At 46.7% G+C, this 21,392-nt stretch overlaps 1 protein-coding gene across 5 annotated transcripts in view; it reads left to right on the forward strand.

The window, feature by feature from the left end:
- Positions 1-900: 900 nt before the first annotated feature.
- ARHGEF10L (Rho guanine nucleotide exchange factor 10 like) overlaps positions 901-21,392 on the forward strand; it is a 77,180-nt gene continuing 56,688 nt past the window's right edge. For 3 of the 5 annotated variants that reach the window (XM_073570275.1, XM_073570279.1, XM_073570276.1), the window contains exon 1: positions 901-1,063. In XM_073570275.1, the coding sequence (XP_073426376.1) occupies positions 916-1,063 (148 nt within the window). In that variant the 5' untranslated portion in view covers positions 901-915. Of the gene's footprint in view, positions 1,064-2,120; positions 2,155-21,392 lie in introns of those variants that run through there. The other 2 variants (XM_073570280.1, XM_073570286.1) reach the window with 2 other exon arrangements.

A 21,392-nucleotide genomic window follows, 5' to 3' on the forward strand; every position in this document is an offset into this window, starting at 1 on the left:
TATAACTACTATAATACTGCCCCCTATGTACAAGAATATAACTACTATAATACAGCCCCCTATGTACAAGATTATAACTACTATAATACTGCCCCTTATGTATAAGAATATAACTACTATAATACTGCCCCCATATACAAGATTATTACTATACAATACTGGGTCTTCCAGCAAGACAATGACCCAAAACACACAGCCAAGACAACAAATGAGTGGCTCAAAAAGAAGCACATTAAGGTCATGGAGTGGCCAGTCTCTCAATGTTAAAACTAACCTACCCTTAAAATTATGGACGGTTCACTGCCCCTATGTACAAGAATATATACTATAATACTGCCCCCTATGTACAAGAATATAACTACTATAATACTGACCCCTATGTACAAGGATATAACTATTATAATACTGCCCCTAGGTACAAGGATATAACTACTATAATACTTCCCCCTAGGTACAAGGATATAACTACTATAACACTGCTCCCTGCTCCTATCTACAAGAATATAACTACTATAATACTGCCCCCTATGTACAAGGATATAACTACTATAATACTGCCCCCTATGTACAAGGATATAACTACTATAACACTGCCCCCTGCTCCTATGTACAAGAATATAACTACTATAATACTGCCCCTAGGTACAAGAATATAACTACTATAATACTGCCCCCTATGTACAAGGATATAACTACTATAATACTGCCTCTAGGTACAAGAATATAACTACTATAATACTGCCCTCTATATATAAGAGCATAAGTATTATTGGTCATTTGTGCTGATATTTCCTGTTTCATTGTTACTCATTCTGTTCTTTTTCAGGACTGCGGAATAGTTTTTATTGCCCAGCTGAGTGAATGCCTTAAATTGCTCACAGCTGAGTTCCGTGTCATTTGCAGCAGCCCAGGTTGATGACGGGAGCTAGGGCTGTCAGTTCCTGTCTGATCTTGTCCTGTTTACAGTCAGGTAGTAGTAGTTCTGTGATTAGGAGTTCTTGGTTCTCTCCACTTCTGGATCGTGTGGCAGAATCTGGACCACGTTGGGATACACTCCGGGGCGGTGAGTAAGGGGATGTCGCGTTGTTTTTATGGGACAGTGATGTGCTGGGTGATCATTGGATATATCATTGCTTCCACAGATAATAGCAGGAAATGTCAGGAATATTTTCATAACTTTGTCTTTGTGTCTGTGCTGATACAGTATCACACAGGATAGGATTAGATGCAGTTTCAGTTTCTATATGGGCACTGCACGGTACCTCTTCTACACCTCAGGTACATGTTAGTGGGATACCAGGTCTTATAACAGGTGAGATGTGATCTACTGTAGACAAAACAATCTGAAAAAGACCAAGGAAGTGATCATTGCAGGGAATCTGGGTAGGAGCTGAGTATTCTAGAATGGGCAGGAATCAGGTAGAGGAGGTCGGCCCCAAAACATTTGCTTGAAGTCTTTGGATAAAATCTCATTTTTAAAACCTGCACCGCGGGCCGGTCTGGAAATATAAAGAAAGAATACGTGAGATTTCATGTATTATCTACTTTGAGTTCTGCTGCGTTTGTTCCATTTGACTGCTGAGCTGTGTATCTAATCCTCTCCTGTGTGATACTGACTGCTGAGCCATGTATCTAATCCTGTGTGATACTGACTGCTGAGCCGTGTATCTAATCCTCTCCTGTGAGATACTGACTGCTGAGCCGTGTATCTAATCCTGTGTGATACTGTCTGCTGAGCCGTGTATCTAATCCTCTCCTGTGTGATACTGACTGCTGAGCCATGTATCTAATGCCATTATGAGTGATACTGTCTCAGAAAACTTCCTCCCCCATGGCGGACGGTCCCCTGAGATGTGGGACAGCTGGCTGTATGGCGCTGTGGCGCTGACGTCTGGCAGGGGAACCTGAGCTGTGGGTATTTGCGGGCAGACCCTGGATGTGTGGGGTGGGCGCCGGCGGTGTGATTGGTCACCCTGTATGCTGAGAATAGAAGAGGGCAGTCTCGGTGTCATTGATCGTGCACGGACAGGAGGGAGGCTCGGGGCGGGCATGTTCGGTGTCTGACACTGGCAGGTGCGTAGTCCACATGACACCGGGACGGAGCAGAATGGACGGCAGCAGAGCCGGGGCTGGAGATGACGAAAGCTGAGGTGGGTAAGTGGCTGCACAGAGTGCCTGCTGCTGCCAGTCTTGCCCTTCAATAAGCTTCTCCTCCCCCTACCCCATTAATCCCATGCCATAATAGAGGGGGCTTCGTATCCTGGTAACGGGGGTCTGGCTGCACAATAGTACAGGGGACAACACGAGGGGGTGAGCGGGCCAGATAAAGCCCCTTCCTGGCACAGCATTGTTCTGCTCGCTGCCCCTTTGTTGTGCGTGGCTTGCACAAACCCGGCTCTGCTATACCGTCATATGTAGAGGTTTACAGATGGCGGTACTGCCAGTATATAAAACCCGACTATGGAGGGATATTTAGGCGCCACTATCAGAAAGCTATGATACATTTAATCTGTCAGGTTTGTTTCCTATTTTCTTTTTAAGCCAAAACTCATTCAAAAAGTTCAGTTTTGTGAGCTGTTCTCCAGTTGTGTATAAATAAAGATTGTTGAACAGAGCACAGGAGGTACAGATCACATGCTGAGTCCCATGTCAGCCAATCAACGCTCAACTTTCAATTGCTTTAGAATAGGGTAGAAAATGAAAGCAGCGATCTGCTTGGTTGTTGGGCCCCCTCGTCTTCTCCTTCGTGACTTTGGTCTTTGGGGCCGCGCTGTATGTTTGCTCCATGGATATTACATAGAAGGACAATTTATAAAAGTGTTTTTATAAGACATTCTGAAAAAAAAAAAGTTGGCGTACATGGCGCAAATTTATTCAAAGCTGCACAGTTAAATGAAATCGAGTTCTGCGCCGTCCTCTGGCCGTAGGTTAATCACATGGGTATGAAGTAGTTGTGTTGCTCACAGCCCTTCCGACAACCCACGTCCACCTTTACAACTTTTCATAAACTTTATGCAAATGGAGACTTTTACAAGCTTAGTTTCTGCCAAACAAGTGCGTCACATCACTTCGCCATGACGGCACATTGCGCCACTTTTGTAATTTTTCTTTTGTCATATTTGCATTCTAAACTTCTTAGTTACATCCCTGTATTCACTGTCATCTTTTATTCATAAAGATTAATTTGAAGCCATCGGCCGGCTCGGGATCAGATGCCGTTTCCGTCTGTGACATCCAGATTTGCAGAAAAATTCTATTGTCTATGCATAAATCTAAAATCCATCAGTAGACTCTCCAAGTCTTGTGGCCGTGCGCAGGATGGAGGGGTCTGTTCATCTGTACCCTACCCTCTGCTTTCCACGGTCTCCATCATGCCTTATTCTGGCATCTTATTAATGCACCAGGAAGCGCAGGATGAACAGAATTTTAGGCTCCTGAATACGAGGATGAGCGCGAGAGTCCTCATATTCATGAATGGCTCACTCCCGCAAACCTACTGATGATTGGCAGCTTTCTCCCCGCACTGTGAATAGGAAGACATCTGTCAATTAGCAGTGGGGAGAGGGGGCAGCTGCAGCTCATGGATATCTAGGCCAACTATAGTCTGATCTTAGGAAATCGAATGCAGAACATCCAGTAAGTCGGGGTGGACATACTTTTGTGCGTTCACAGAGGGGTACAAGAGGTGTGGGGCCCACAACCACCTCCACAGCTGCTTGGACTGCACAGGGGGCCGTACACAGTTCGTGCACAGGGTCCTCTTATGCGAGTGTATTGAATAGATCCCTTTACGTTTAGTTTTTCATAGCCTTTAATGTGTGGTGAAGGTGGGTTGTTCTGGGTGACAAAATTAGGGTGCGTGCCCGGAGACACAGCAAGAGACAGTGTCGTAAATTTATACCAAAACTCTACTGCAAAAAATGATTTTTTGTCTAAAATACATTCATTTAATAAAATAAATTTAAAGAAGTTTCCCCAAGGGCAACCAAATCCATTAGATACGAGTAATCTGACATCACAGCTCTCCTATCTTGCATTAGTCATGTGATGGCTCTATTTTCTTTGACCCCGCAGCTACAGAAGATCTTAAAGGGGCTTTCCATTGTCAGCAAATAAATTACATTTTTGTAATGTGCTTTCTGTTAATTCTGCAAAAATGTCAAGACCTCAGCTTCCTGCAAATGAATGGAGCCTTCAATTTTTAAATTGCAGTGGATGAGATCTGCCCTGATCATGTGATGGACACAATGTCAGACTGTGACAGACTGAGTCCTGCACATGTGTTTTCATAATAAATAATAATAATACATTTTATTTCTATAGCGCCGACATATTCCGCAGCACTTTACATTTCAGAGGGGACTTGTACAGACAATAGACATTACAGCATAACAATAATCACATAGATCATAACACAGAGGCGTAGCTAGGGTTTTGGTTCAGGGGGGCGAAACTTCTGAGTGGGCCCCTAACTAGGTAACTTTGATTACAACTCGGTGACGCACCCTAAGGCCGGGGTCACACTGGCGAGGAATACGGACGAGTGAGAGGCGTTAAAAGCACGCATTACACACGGACCAATGATTCTCTATGGGTTTGCTCCCAACAGCCATATATTTCTCGGGCGTATTCTACGGACCGTGCCAATCGCAGCATGCTGCGATTGTCAGCGTACTACGCCCGTAGTACGCCAATGAAAGTCTATGGGTGCGCACAAAATACGCATTACACACGGACCACACATGTAACTTGCGAGAAATACGCACCCGGTGTCTTTTAGAAAAGCCAGCAATTCAGTGCGCGATACAGTAAAATCATACTGACAGGTTTAATAAAGAAACGAAAGAATAGATATAGTTTACATTCAGTAAAGCATTTCATTTCATATTTTTTAATCTTTCCCTGGCTAATAATTAGATGAGGGTTTGTGTGCAAAATTTGGGAGTTGTAGTTGTTATTTTAAGGGGTTAATTCATTGTTACAAAATGCGTGGGCTTCCCATTGCCCTATAGTGGTGGCGAGTGGGTTAATCTAACAAAGGGTTAATGTCACCATTCGATTGTAAGATGACATTAACCCTTTGTTCACCACCACTACAGGGCAATGGGAAGCCCACACATTTTTTAACAACGAATTAACCCCTTAAAATAACAACTACAACTCCCAAATTTTGCACACAAACCCTCATCTAATTATTAGTCAGGGACATATTAAAAAACATGAAATGAAATGCTTTACTGAATGTAAACCATGTGTCATTTCATGTCGGGTTGGGGAAGGATTTGATAGAAGCCGGCAATTCAATTAGCGGCTATTCTGCTATGAAGAACTCTGTGAAATATATATATATATATATATATATATATATATATATATACACACACATAAGTCATTGAGACAAACATATATATATATATATATATGTTTGTCTCAATGACTTGTGTGTATGTGTGTGTATATATATATATATATACACATTCTATGTGTCTATATCTATTATTTCGTTTCTGTTAGAAACCCTGTCATAGGGCTCCATTATATGTCCATTTTGCAAGGCGGCGAGAAAATCTCGCAATACGGATTGCATACGGATGCCATACCGATTACATACGGATGCTTACATGCACAAAATACGTGACCACACCTTGCTTACGGATGACATACGGAGCACTATTTAGGGGTCATTCATCCGTATTACGCCTGTAAACTACGGACCGTATTTTGCGTCGGTTAGTGTGACCCCGGCCTAATAGTGGCTGTAGGAGATGACTGCGCTGTTACTGAAAATAATTCCTATATAAAGACCAACATGGATATTACCGCCATATGGTCAGTGGTAAATACCAGTCCTACAAAACATATGTGATTACTGCACAATTAGAGTTGGCGACTTACCGCTGATATTCTTTCTGATGGAATCCGTTCACTTTTCACGTCTTTTCCATCTGGCCCAGATCAACATGACAACTCCTCCAGCCAGGACTCGGCTGCAGAGATTACAGCACAGACACGTTTCACTTTTCATATTCCAGCCCTATCACCATCTATCCCCAACCTGCACAAACCCCTCATCCTGCTGATACCCCAATGCTGAGTCTCTGCTGCCATATGTGTTCCTATTACTGCACCTGATACCCCAATTCTGAGCCGCTGTTGCCGTATGTGTCCCTATTACTGCACCTGATACCCCAATGCTGAGCCACTTACTGCTGCCGTATGTGTCCCTATTACTGCACCTGATACCCCAATACTGAGCCTCTGCTGCCATATGTGTCCCTATTACTGCACCTGATACCCCAATGCTGAGCCGCTGCTGCCGTATGTGTCTCTATTACTGCACCTGATACCCCAATGCTGAGCCGCTGCTGCCGTATGTGTCCCTATTACTGCACCTGATACCCCAATGCTGAGCCGCTGCTGCCGTATGTGTCCTTATTACTGTACCCGATACGCCAATGCTGAGCCGCTGCTGCTGTATGTGTCTGTATTACTGCACCTGATAACCCAATGCTGAGCCGCTGCTGCCGCATGTGTCCCTATTACTGCACCTGATATCCCCTATGTACACACGCGGCTCTGCTACGTGCAGTGCACCCCGTACACACGCGGCTCCGCTCCGTACACCCGCGGCTCCACTCCATACACCACGTACACATGCAGCTCCGCTCCGCTCCGCACACCCCATACACATGCAGCTCCGCTCCGCACACCCCGTACACACTTGGCTCCGCTTCATGCACCTCATACACATACAGCTCCACCCCGTACACCTTGCACACACGGCTCCGCTCCGTACACCCCATACACAAACGGCTCCACTCTGTACACCCCATACACAAACGGCTCCGCTCACCCCATACACACGTGGCTTCGTGCCTCCATATACCTCATACATGCATATCTCTGCTCCGTACACCTTCTACACATACGGCTCTGCTCTGTACACCTCATACACACACAGCTCTGCTACATCCAACCTGTAAACCCCTCCTGACCCCACACAGAAACTTCCTCTCATCCAGCACCATGACAACCAGCACAGCAGAGTCCTGCAGCCACTGAAGCCCCTGATCATGTGACCCCCTGACTCCGCCCCTCCTGTGACCTCATCACAGGTCCTGTGCGCACAGAATAGCCCAGGACGTTATTGCTGGCTGTGAGGTGGGGGGCCCACTGCTGGCATCGGGGCCCCACACCGCCTTCTCAGGGGCCCAGAGCGGCCGGGTGGCAGAGTAGGGAGATCGATTCTCCCTGCTCTGTCGCAGAATGTAACTGTATGGGCGTGCTGCGCACGCCGATACACTAATGTAACTGTAGCTCCGGTGGGCCCCCTCAGAGCACGGGGCCTGGGGCCACCGCCCCCTCTGCCCCCCGGTAGCTATGCTACTGTCATAACAGATACCAAGAGGCATGAGGGCCCTGCTCACAAGCTTACAATCTATGAGGAAAAAAAGGGAGACACAAAAGGTGGGTGGTAACAATTGCCCTGATTATTTGGACCAGTCATGATGTTAAGTGTGTAACAGTACAGACACAGAGCATCACATAATCAGGACAGATCGTATCCACTGAAAGTTACATTGAATGACAGAAAGCAAAGATGTTTAAATCAGAGCCATGCAGTTGTAGATGAGCGTATTAGAAAGAATTGTGTCATCACAAAACGGGCAGTCTATACCACAAGCGGTGTCCCAATATAGAAAGTTAGTCAGTAACTGGCAGGGCGAGCGATGGGCGTAATAGTCTCTGTTACACCCTGAGAGTGTTATGTTTCCTAACAAAGCATCAACTCTGAGTCAGGAGGAGGCTGGGAGCATCATACATGTTATATGTGACTTCTATGACCAGGTGACGTTCACAATCATCTATGACACAGCAGGATCGCTGGGCTGAGTGATGTAACTGGACTAGAAATATTTATAGATGCTGGAAATCACTGGCTGCCCTGCCTAGTCATCAACGATTTCTACTGCACAGTAGCACCTCTCCTGTCCTGTATATATACACTGCACAGTACCACTCCTCCTGTCCTGTATATATACACTGCACGGTACCACTCCTCCTGTCCTGTATACAGTATATATACTGCACGGTACCGCTCCTCCTGTCCTGTATATGTACACTGCACAGTACCACTCCTCCTGTCTTATATATATACACTGCACGGTACCACTCCTCCTGTCCTGTATATATACACTGCACAGTACCACTCCTCCTGTCCTGTATATATACACTGCACAGTACCACTCCTCCTGTCCTGTATACACTGCACAGTACCACTCCTCCTGTCCTGCATATATACACTGCACGGTACCACTCCTCCTGTCCTGTATACACTGCACGGTACCACTCCTCCTGTCCTGTATATATACACTGCACGGTACCACTCCTCCTGTCCTGTATATATACACTGCACGGTACCACTCCTCCTGTCCTGTATATATACACTGCACGGTACCACTCCTCCTGTCCTGTATATATACACTGCACAGTACCACTCCTCCTATCCTTTATAGATACACTGCACAGTACCACTCCTCCTGTCTTATATATATATATATATACTGCACAGTACCACTCCTCCTGTCCTGTATATATACACTGCACAGTACCACTCCTCCTGTCCTGTATATATACACACTGCACAGTACCACTCCTCCTGTCCTGTATATATATACACTGCATAGTACCACTCCTCCTGCCTGTATATATACACTGCACAGTACCACTCCTCCTGTCCTGTATATATACACTGCACAGTACCACTCCTCCTGTCTTATATATATATATATACTGCACAGTACCACTTCTCCTGTCCTGTATATATACACTACACAGTACCACTCCTCCTGTCCGTCCTGTATATATACACTGCACAGTACCACTCCTCCTGTCTTAATTATATATATATACTGCACAGTACCACTTCTCCTGTCCTGCAAATATCCACTGCACAGTACCAGTTCTCCTGTCCTGTATATTGTATATATACACTGCACAGTACCACTTCTCCTGACCTGTATATATACACTGCACAGTACCACTCCTCCTGTCCTGTATATATACACTGCACAGTACCACTCCTCCTGTCTTAATTATATATATACTGCACAGTACCACTCCTCCTTTCCTGCAAATATCCACTGCACAGTACCAGTTCTCCTGTCCTGTGTACTGTATATATACACTGCACAGTACCACTCCTCCTGTCCTGTATATATACACTGCACAGTACCACTCCTCCTGTCCTGTATATATACACTGTACAGTACCACTCCTCCTGTCTTAATTATATATATATATATATATATATATATATATATATATACTGCACAGTACCACTTCTCCTGTCCTGCAAATATCCACTGCACAGTACCAGTTCTCCTGTCCTGTGTACTGTATATATACACTGCACAGTACCACTCCTCCTGTCCTGTATATATACACTGCACAGTACCACTCATCCTGTCCTGTATATATACACTGCACAGTACCAGTTCTCCTGTCCTGTGTACTGTATATATACACTGCACAGTACCACTCCTCCTGTCCTGTATATTTACACTGCACAGTACCACCCCTCCTGTCCTGTATATATACACTGCACAGTACCACTCCTCCTGTCCTGTATATATACACTGCACAGTACCACTCCTCCTGTCCTGTGTATATAGACTGCACAGTACCACTCCTCCTGTCCTGTGTATATAGACTGCACAGTACCACTCCTCCTGTCCTGTATATATACACTGCACAGTACCACCCCTCCTGTCCTGTATATATACACTGCACAGTACCACCCCTCCTGTCCTGTATATATACACTGCACAGTACCACTCCTCCTGTCCTGTATATATACACTGCACAGTACCACTCCTCCTGTCCTGTATATATACACTGCACAGTACCACTCCTCCTGTCCTGTATATAGACTGCATAGTACCACTCCTCCAGTCCTGTATGTATACACTGCACAGTACCACCCCTCCTGTCCTGTATATATACACTGCACAGTACCACTCCTCCTGTCCTGTATATATACACTGCACAGTACCACTCCTCCTGTCCTGTATATATACACTGCACAGTACCACTCCTCCTGTCCTGTATATAGACTGCATAGTACCACTCCTCTATATATACACTGCACAGTACCACTCCTCCTGTCCTGTATATATACACTGCACAGTACCGTTCCTCCTGTCCTGTATATATACACTGCACAGTACCACTCCTCCTGTCCTGTATATATACACTGCACAGTACCACCCCTCCTGTCCTGTATATATACACTGCACAGTACCACCCCTCCTGTCCTGTATATATACACTGCACAGTACCACTCCTCCTGTCCTGTATATATACACTGCACAGTACCACTCCTCCTGTCCTGTATATATACACTGCACAGTACCACTCCTCCTGTCCTGTATATAGACTGCATAGTACCACTCCTCCAGTCCTGTATATATGCACCGCACAATACTACTTGTCATATCCTGTGTACAGGGTATAATTCTCAGTGTCTGTGTCAGGCTATGCTCACACTAGCGGATATAAAATCGGTCCCATTCTCATCCAGAAAAGTTGGACTAGTGGAATCCATATGATGTTCCTTTTGTCCTGCGAGTGTGCGATTATTTTCTCAGCTCAAATCCATATGCAATGTGTTTTTAACATCATGTTTTACATATTATAATACTCACAAAAATAATAAAGCAATCATTTATAAAAATATAGATACATATTTAGATGATAGTAAGATATTAGATATATAATAGAACAGATGGATATATCATTTCAAAAACTCACTTCATATTATAAACTTGCACCTTTATTGCTTTTCATGTGCAATTTATTCTACAGCTTTTATGCTTCTTTAACCAATTAAATAAATAAAGTAAAAAAAATGATGTGGGGTACCCCCTATTTTATCAAACCTGCAAAGGTAAAGCCGATAGCTGTGAGCTGATATTATCAGGCTTGGAAGGTCCATGGTTACTGGGTTCTTCCCAGCCTAAAAACATGAGACCTCAGCTGCTGAGAAGTGGCGCACCCAGTACTAAAAAATAAAAAAACACACACACAAAAATAGTTTATTTTAAACACTCCCCCCATTCTTTTCCTGGTTCACAAATTTATTTTAACACAAAAAAAAAAAAATCAAACTTGCAAGTCCGACGTGGTCCAGGGAATTCAGCGAAATTCATAAATGGAAACCTAAAAGAAAACATGAAAAAGAGAGAAATAAAAATATTGTCCCTTGTTAACCAATTTACTATAATAAAAGTTCCCTCGCAGGTCCGAGGTAGTCCAGCGCTTCTCACGATGTTCCCTGATTCCGTCGTCCAAAGCCTCGTTCCAGGGCTCCATAGCCTTTGAGCAGCAGCCACCTTGGTTGCCAGTAAGGTTCTGGCTGTAAACTTCCAGTGCTTGGCTGATGCAGTTTCCTGGTTCCTTTGAGATGTGTGCGTAAAAATCTGATGCCATACGGATGGTCTGTGTGCCATCCATTTTTCTTCTCACACACACGGACTTGTATTGAGTCTTGCCCAATATACACGCCCACTCGCAGGTTGAAAAAAACAAAACACAGATCTGCACTGCCTCATTGAATAACATTAGTCCCAGTGTAATCCAATTTTTCATTGGATTGCACTACGCAAGTGTGAGCGAACCCTTACTCTGTGTATATATACATTGCACAGTACCACTTCTCCCGTCCCATATACTGGGTGTAATACTCAGTGCTATTAAAACCTTATTTAGTTTAGTTTTCATTACAATATAGAGATTAAACAAACTGGTTTCTTCCCATTGCAGCCACATAACACAGACAACCGACAAATCTGCAGAAACTCAATTCTCAATCATACAAATTTTCCGAACTCTTAGAAATAACAGTTCAATGACATTGGTGGACACACAAAATAACTGAGATTCTGTTCCGGTCTCTTTGAACTCTTTGTTGCTTGATCAAAGACATTACGATTATCTTACTCCAAACTTCTTTCTCATTTTACTCTTAATTTAGTTTGAAGAGTAACCCAGTGGACCAGATCTAGGTTTACAATTTTGGGAATACCCAAATCCATTCCCGTAGTGAACTTACACTATTTCAGTAAATGTATGCCGACCCAATTGTTTTATCTCTACATTCATCCCCTCTTGTCGGGACAAAAGGATACTCTTGATTCTCATAACACTGATCTGGTGATCATCCAGATCGAATCCTGCTGTGACTCTTTCTCATAAGCCTAGCTTATGATGCAGAGGACTCATCTCTTTCTCTGTTTGTTCACAGCACTAATCTATGGCGTATGTCAAGGAAAATCCCACATTACATAGTCCCACTTTTGACCGTTCCAAATTTTGAAATCACAGACAGAAATACGAGAATCCCAAAAAAGATCTGTCCTCTAATATAATCCAAGTGTAACCAAGATAACATATTTTCTAAACTTTTTTGCATGATTTTGCATATGAGTCGAGCCTACTGAAACTTCAAGATGCTCCCTATAGTATTCTAAATGTGTAGGTCCTAGTACGACGCAAAGTTGTCAAACAAAAGGCTAAGAGGTGATCAAAGACTGTTTCACTCCGGTTCCTTGGCAATAGCCATTCATCCAATGAATAGGAACAATGGACTAATGGCCCCGTCACACATAGCGACTCACCAGCGATCCCGACAATGATATCGTGTCAGGATCGCTGGTGAATCGCTACATGATCGCTGGTGAGCTGTCAGACAGACAGCTTCACCAGCGATCAGCACCAGCGACGCCGAGCCCGCGGCGTCGCTGTGTTCGTTACTTACCAGCGCACTGATGCAGCGGCGGGAGCTGATGTGCAGCCAGAATCAGGATGAGTGACTGGTGCAGGGCACTGGGAGAATCTCCCCACTGCTCCGCTGATACAGGCGCCTGCTTTTCCAGTGATCCACCAGCAAAGGCGCGCCTGTATCCCCGGCCTCTCCGCAGGCGGCGTCCTGCTGCCTCCTGGTCCCGAGCGTGTGGAGGCGGCGGCGGCACCTGTAGCTCGCTGGTAACTAAGGTACACATCGGGTATCTAAGGGACGCACGTCATTTAGATACCCGATGTGTACCTTAGTTACCAGCTGATCGCTGGTCTCCCGCCTGTCACACGCAGCGATGCGTGAGATCAGCGACGAAAGAAATGTCCTGGGCTTTCCTGCAGCGATCAGCGATACTGGCAGGGGGGCCAGTCGCTGATCGCTGTCACACACAGCGATCTCGCTGGTGAGATCACTGTTGTGTCACAAAACTTGTGACTCAGCAGCGATCTCGCTAGCGAGATCGCTATGTGTGACGGGGCCCTAAAGCTGAACTTAATCAACGTTGTCCAAAGGCAAGGGATAGGGAATACCCATGGATCTATACCAACAAGCCAAGGTAAAAGAGTTTGGACACTACACTCAATTACACACAACCTTTCACTTCTTTTATCTGTTTCAGAAGTGGTTAGTGTCAAGTTACTTGACATATAGAAAACTGAGGACAGTAGACTCCTCTTAGTTAGCACATCACTGCTCCCACCATGCTCTCTCCATAGACAGGCATCTTGAGGTAGTTTACTAACTCTACTATAAAGGACCTCTTTCACGCTGATGAGGTTATTATACTGTGGTGTTTGCAGGTACGCAGGATGCAGTGACGAGTCGCGAGACAATTAGGTGCTTTCTATAATAACGCTTTATAAGACTAGAGGGAACTTTTCTCAGTCCCGGCCTGATCACCAAAGGGATAACACGGGTTGCCCTCGCAGGGGTTCTATACAAGCACACACAAACGGTAGAACACGACTACTTCCGGCAAAAGCCGGTCACTATAGGGCCGCGGTATGGCCGACTACGGGTCCTTAATTATAAAGTCAACTTAGCCGTCCAGACGTCCCTCGCCATTCGGGTTGGTGGTCTTTCAGCGTAGTAGTTGCTGGGCCCAGTTGCTGAGGCGATGACAAAGTCTTCGCGCACTCCGGCGCGCTGATGACACTGGAGCCCCACAGGCTCCGGCAGAGTCCTTGGACGGTTGGGCTGCAACCCCTGGCCTAAGGCAAGCGGCAGTGAAGTGTGGTGGCGAATGACAGGCCACCTGTGCAGCTAACGGCTGTGACAGGGAGTCCGCGGTCAGCAGAGGCCCGGCCCCTGCTGCGGACCGGAGCGGGACAGTGGTGGCCGCCGGCGGTACTGTACTTGCCGCGGCCACTGGTGAGAACAGGGCGGCTGCAGGTGGCGGGTAGCAGGCCGCAGCCGCGGGCTGGAACGATACGGCAGCGGCCGCAGCCGCGGGCTGAAGGGAGGCAGCAGCGGCTGCGGGTCGAACTGGGGCCGCAGTGGCCACGGGCTGGAGCGGGGCAGCAAGTCCCGGATTATCGCCTCGGTACCGTCCTTCTGGAGTCCTCGGTGTGCGTCCTCCCTGGCACTGGTGAGTCGCCCTTGCTTTCAGCCACTTCCACCGTCTCCAGCTGTCTCTGTGCCGGTTGGCTGACTCCTCGTCCCGGGAATTCCCCGCCTCCTTTATACTGGTCCCTCCCCCAGCCCATCTGTCTGTCACAACGGTCCGTCCCCGAATTCTGCCCCCCGATGACAGTTTCCCCTGGAACCTGGATGACGGCTCCCATGGTTCTGGCCCGGACACTCGACGGGGGCCATTCCTCCCACACTACCAACATCCACATTCACTCACACATGCATATCTGAAGACGTTAGTGACAAATAGCAGCTGTTTCAGGTTCTTAACACTTGTATGTACAACAGTAAAGAGAGGGATTGAGATGAGAGGAAGGAGATTTAATAAGTTAAACAACCTTCTCACCATATTATTGGGCCCATTTCTGTGCTTCAGTCTTCAACGGACATCCTGATTCTGTTTATCATTGCTTTCAAGTCCCGGGTTTCGGCACCAAATTTTGTGGAATAGAAATCAACATGATAGCTATTGTAAATTAAAAGATTATTTAATGCTTAAAGAGAACCTGACAACTGATACATGCAACCTGATCAGCGGGCATTATGTATCATACATTGTATGGTTTCAGCCAGGTATATGTGACTCTGAAATGTGGTGCCTTTCTAGAGAAAAATGTTCTTTAAATGCCGATTTGGGACAAACATGCCGATTTGGGACAAAGCCACATGGGTGACTAGTCAAAAAGGCCGCCCCCTGGTGGTTTCCACCTGATTCCAATGACTGACAGGTCTCACTGTGTACACACACTCAGAGAGATAATCGTCACTCAAGAAGACCGTGTGGGGAGAAGCCACTGTGGACCTGCCTTTTCAACCAGTCACCCATGTTGCTTGATCCCTGGTGGTTCAGGAAGCATGTATTTGTTGTCATTTTTCCTTTAAGCATGGCTGTTACAAATTAGGTAACATATGTGTGACCTCATCAGTACATACAAGATGTGCACAGCTCCATCAGTTGCGAACAGTATATTAAGTGTTAGGCTGAAGAATTATCCAATCACATTGTATTTTGAATTTGGAACCAGCTCAGGGGTGGACCCATAGTCTCAAGTCTATTATCTCTTGGGTACAAGACAGCATGGCAGGATACGGCTCTTTAGGTTTCTGGGCTCTTTCTAATAACAATAATAATTTCTACAGTATTTATTTGTATATGTGAAACAAGGGCGACCGGGGGTGTAGTTGTGGCAAGTTATTTAAAGGCACAGTACAAAGACAGAGTCCACTGAGCCAATGGTCAGTGAGCACCCCCGATCCCTTGTACATAGATAGACGAGACCGACAAAGTTTTTCCCCACAGGTTACCTTCTCTTCCTCTGGTCACAGCAGTCCAGGCAAGTAAGGGTCCGGGAATGCAGCTGTTCTCCAATTCTCCAACAGGGAAAAATAACTTTATTTAAGCAATGATGAAGGATGGATGAAAAGACAAATTCAATACTGGCTTCCTGCTCTCTCCCTGACACTTGCTGCGGCTGTAACCACAATGGCCATAGCAGCTGAAGTTCGCAGTAATCTAATTGATGGCATCTGGGCACCTGAGACCCCTTCAGCGAAGGCCCTTCCAAAGTTCTGGGGGCCTGTGTTGTAATCCTTCAGTCCGTATGAATCTTTGATCCGGGGCAACAGATCTCTCCCATCTGGGAGTCTGGCAGTGCCCCTTCAGTAGCACACATCTGCCCTGGCCAACGTACCCGAGCTTTCTGACCGGGAAGCAGCAACATTCGTCGAGGCTGCAAGTACAGCCCCCTTAATTAACTAATTCTGTCCCTACTACATACAGGCATTAAAGGGGAACATCACAATACCATGTATAGCTCATACTTCAATGTTACACAAACAGTGCAATTAATAAAAAAAACACATACATTACATCACGGTACATAATGTGCACAGGGGGTCACACGAAAGGTGAAGAGGGTGCAACTGAGGGGACATGCCACCCCCTTACACTCCCCTCCTTAAACATGGCCGTCCTTGACAAAAACATATAAGAACAGAGTCCCAGTCTCTCTGCAGGTAGGTTCATAGTCCACAAGAGCCGGTTGGTCCTTTAACACTGGTGGCTAAAGTCTCTGAAGTGGGCCTCATTCAGACCCGAGAGTCTATATTGTGGCCATAGTCCTTCTCGGGACAGTTTTCCCCTCCCTCCTTTCAGCGGACCACGGGCCCTTTTAGCAATGGTGGACTGCCTGTTAAACATGGGGCCAGTCCAAGGGATAAAGTGGGGCAACATTCAGGAGCACACAGTCCATCAGCCACATCCGGAGTCCACCGCTACTAGCCCCCATGGGGTTTTGGTTCTGTGATCCAGTAAGGGAGGCATCAATGGGTGCGAAACAAACTGGGAGGAGGGGAAAACATACAAACATGTCCGTCAACTGGTGGCCATATTAGGCGCCATTGTCTTTGAGCGTCATGTAGAGATTACTACCCTCTTAGGGACGCGGAACAGTTCCTTACTCTGGGGTGCAACCGGCACCGATATTAAATTTTAAAGGGGCCGCTTAGTCTGTACACGGCCTCTGAGTGGCATAGCGGGACGCATTGGGACCCTGCACTACCACATATACCTGAATTGGGGACCCACTGGAGGAGGAGTCTCCGCTGTTCCTCCGGCTTCGCACTCCTTCCAGTGGTGGTACCGCACCTCCTCTGTTAACACATTAGCGGCCGCATCGCTGCTTTGAGGCACCGCTATTTCCTGTGTGGCCAGGGTAACTGTGGCCGCAGCAGCCGGCTGTTCCACATACGGTGCCTTCTGTGGTGGGCTGGTCTCCCGGTCAGAGGCCATTTTGACGGCGACTGCGTATGGCCCCTGGGGTCCTTGCTCCTTTATAAATTCCACGTAGTTCCCCTCTCGGAGAGGACCACGGAACATGAGGGACCCAGCATTGATATACACTTTGGCCCCGGTCTCCAACTGCTGCAGAAAACCATAGCCCTTTCTGCGATTCAGATCTGGATGAGGCCGTGAATCATCCGGGCTGCTGCGGTTTCTCCGCCGGGGTGCTGCAACCCCTCAAGGGTGCGGCGCTCCCGCCGCCTCTTATTCCGGATTACCTCGTGGATCCACTCAGCTTCCATAGCAATGGGTGCTTCCGGCTCCCCTATGCGCAGGCCGCAGATGTCAGCTGGAACAGGTGCAGCCTGAGGTAGTGCGGGTGCCGGCGCAGCCAGGGAAGATGGCAGAGTCAGTAGCTGAGGCACCTCCGGGGACGACGGCGGGGTCAGCAGCTGGGACGCCTCTGGGGATGATGGCGGAGCTACAGGCGGTGAGTAGGCCAAGGGCAAAGCAGCGGGGTGGCTGGGCAGGGGTCCCTTACTCACCGCCGCAGCCTTTGGTAGTCCTCTTGTGTTGCCGCCAGCATCGGTGATTGCGGCCGTCATGATCCCCTGCAGGATCTTCTGCACTCCTCGAGGTTCCCGCCGTGGTGTCATCAGGTCCTTGTCTTCTGCTTATTGCTGACTTGGCTCCGCTGTGAGAGTCGCTCCTCCAGCTCTTCTGACCACCAGGCCTCGAATCTCAGGCCCACCACCACTCAGGCTTTGGAGTGCCTCCAATCATAGCAGCCAATGCTTTGCCTCTTCATGTCAGCCGATAATGGTGACTCATCCTCTGACAGACAGTGCATCTTTTTCGGGTTTCACCCATTTGTGAGTGGGGTCATTCCTTGCTATTCTACCCGTTTCTTCTGCAAGGGCAGCAGCTCATTCTTCGCCCGCACCCATTTTGGGCGGGCATCTTCTTTCTTCTGGTGCCAACTTTCCTGGGTGACGCCTACCACAAGCAGCCTTGTCTTTACTTTTTGCGCCAACAGCAGCGGTTAGCGCCATCTCTGAGTCCACAACATCCACCATCCGCAATCCTGTCACGGCGTGCAACACATCACAAGTCCCAATTTCAAAGTCACAAATCTCAGGATTGCTGTCAGCCAACAGCTCCATCTCTTCCAGCTCGAGCAGTACATCACATATTTCAGATTCACAGTCCCAGTCTGCTGCCATCTCTAATCCTTCTAGGGCGGACACTTCAAAATCACAATGAGCCGCCATCTTTAATTCTCTCACGGTGGAAAGTATTCCAAAATCACAAGTCTAACATATTCCATCCATCAGTCTTTAGACTGCGGGGGTCCGTCCTGTGAAACAAGGGCAACCGGGGGTGTAGTTGTGGTGAGTTATTTAAAGGCATAGAACATAGACAGAGTCTACTGAGCAAACGGTCAGTGAGCACCCACGGTCCCTTGTACATAGATAGACGAGACCGACACAGTTTTTCCCCACAGGTTACCTTCTCTTCTTCTGGTCTCAGCAGTCCAGGCAATAAAGGGTCCTGTTCTCCAACAGGAAAAATAACTTTATTTGAACAATGATGAAGGATGGACAAAAAGACAAATTCAACACTTGCTTCCTGCTCTCTCCCTAACACTTGCTGCGGCCGTACCCACAACGTCCGTAGCAGCTGAAGTTTGCAGTAATCCAATCGCTGGCATCTGGCAACAGATCTCTCCCATCCGGAAGTCTGGCAATGCCCCTTCAGTAGCACACATCTGCCCTGGCCAACCTACCGGGCTTTCTGACCAAGAAGCAGCAGCTTCCTCTCCCTGGAGGCGGCAAGTCCAGCCCCATTAATTAATTATGGCCCTAACTATATACAGGCATTAAAGGGGAACATCACAATACCATGTATAGTTCATACTACAGTGTTACACAAACAGTGCAATTAATACAAAAAAACATATATTACATCACGGTACATAAAGAGCACAGGGGGTCACACGAAAGGAGAAGAGGGCGCAACAGAGAGGACCTGCCACCACCTTTCATATGTATGAGAGTGCTTTCTGCAAACCCTATCATGATGTTGCTGTTATAATGCAAACTATATTTCATAGAATTATGTTCTTTGATATTAGTTTAAAAATCAGAATGGTATTAATGGTATTTTTGCCATAATATGAGGCCACTGCCTTTGAGGGCTTATCTACAGCTTTCTATAATGTTGAAATTGTTCCAGTAAATGAAGTATTTCTCAAAGAAAATTATTGCAATTACACGTTTTACTATTTACAGGTTTATTTCCTTTGTCTCTATTGGAACAACAGACACACAAAAAAGGCAAATTGGACACAATTTCACCCAAAAAGCGCCAGACAAAATTGTTGGCCCCTTTCCAAAATTGTGGGTAAAAAACTTTGTTTCAAGCATGTGATTCTCGTTCACACTCACCTGTGGCAAGTAACAGGTGTGGTCAATATGAAAATCACACCTGAAACCAGATAAAAAGGGGAGAAGTTGCCTCAATCTTTGCATTGAGTATCTGTTTGTGCCATACTAAGCATGGGGAACAGAACGAGGAGAAGAGAACTGTCTGAGGACTTGAGAACCCAAATTGTTGAAAAATATCAACAATCTTCAGGTTACAAATCCATCTCCAGAGATCTTGATATTACTTTGACCACGGCGCTCAACATAATCAAGAAGTTTACAGATAGTAGATAATCTCCCTGGATGTTTGACGGCAGAGAAAAATTGATGAAAGATTGCAATGCAGGATAGTCTGGATGGTGGGTAAGCGGCCTCAATCAAGTTCCAAAGAAATTCAAGCTGTCCTGCAGGCTCAGGGTGCATCAGTGTTGGAGCGAGCTATCTGTACACATAAAAAAATAAAATGAAGCGCTATGGCTGGAGACCTAGGAGGATCCCACTACTAACACACAGACATAAAAAAACGAGATTGCAGTTTGCCAAAAAGTATGCGAGTAAGCCAAAATTCTTCTGGGAAAGCATCGTGTAGACACATGAGACCAAGATAGAGCTTTCTGGTAAAGCACATCATTTTATCAAAAACAGAATGAAGCTAGTTTCACACTAGCGTTTATGAGCGCAGCGACGGCCTGCGCACGGCCCCCGCTAAGCCCCGCCCCCTGCCGCGCCTCCGCCGGTAGCTCCGCCTACCGGCGCATGACGCTGCATGCGTCCTGCGTCCCCTATCTTTATCACTGGAGGCGCAGGCCGTGCGCAATATGCGTTTGGCGGCGCATGCGTCCTTTTGACGGTGCGCCGACCTGCGCCAAACGCAACCTGCTGCAGTTTGGTTGTGCCGGCGCACCGTCAAAAAGGCGCATGCGCCGCCAAACGCATATTGCGCACGGCCTGCGCCCCCAGTGATAAAGATAGGGGACGCATGCAGCGTCATGCGCCGGTAGGCGGAGCTACCGACGGAGGCGTGGCAGGGGGAGGGGCTTAGCGGCGGCCGTGCGCAGGCCGTCGCTGCACTCATAAACGCTAGGGTGAAACTAGCCTGAGGCCTACAAAGAAACTAACACAGTACCTACAGTAAGATATGGTGGAGGGTCACAGATGCTTTGGGGTTGTTCTGCTGCCTTTGGCACTGGTTGCCTTGTCTGTGCAAGGCACCATGAAATTTGAAGATTACCAAAGGATTTTGGGTGGCCATGTAGTGCCCAGTGTCAGAAAGCTGGGTTTGTGTCCTAGGTCATAGCTGTTCCAGCAGGACAATGACCCCAAACATATTTCAAGAAGCCACCAGAAGCGGATGGAAACAATGCGCTGGAGAGTTCTGAAGTGGCAGCAATGAGTCCAGATCTAAATCCCACTGATCACCTGTGGCGAGATCTTAAAATTATTGTTGAGAGAAGGAGCCTTCAATTATGAAAGACCTGGAGCAGTTTACAAAAAAGAGTTGTCCAAAAGTCTACTTGAAAGGAGTAAGAAGCTAGTGGATTGGTATAGGAAGCAATTGATTGCAAGTATTTATTCAAAAGTGTTCAGCCAAATATTAAGTTGAGGGTGTCAAAAATTTTGTCTGGCCCATTTTTGGGGGTTTGTGTGAACTTATGTCCAATTTGTGTTTTGTTTTTTATCTCAGTTTTGTTTGTAT

Source organism: Dendrobates tinctorius, unplaced genomic scaffold (assembly GCF_039654945.1).
Source record: "Dendrobates tinctorius isolate UK_male_01 unplaced genomic scaffold, ASM3965494v1 ptg000028l, whole genome shotgun sequence".
Taxonomy (NCBI): Eukaryota; Metazoa; Chordata; class Amphibia; order Anura; family Dendrobatidae; genus Dendrobates; species Dendrobates tinctorius.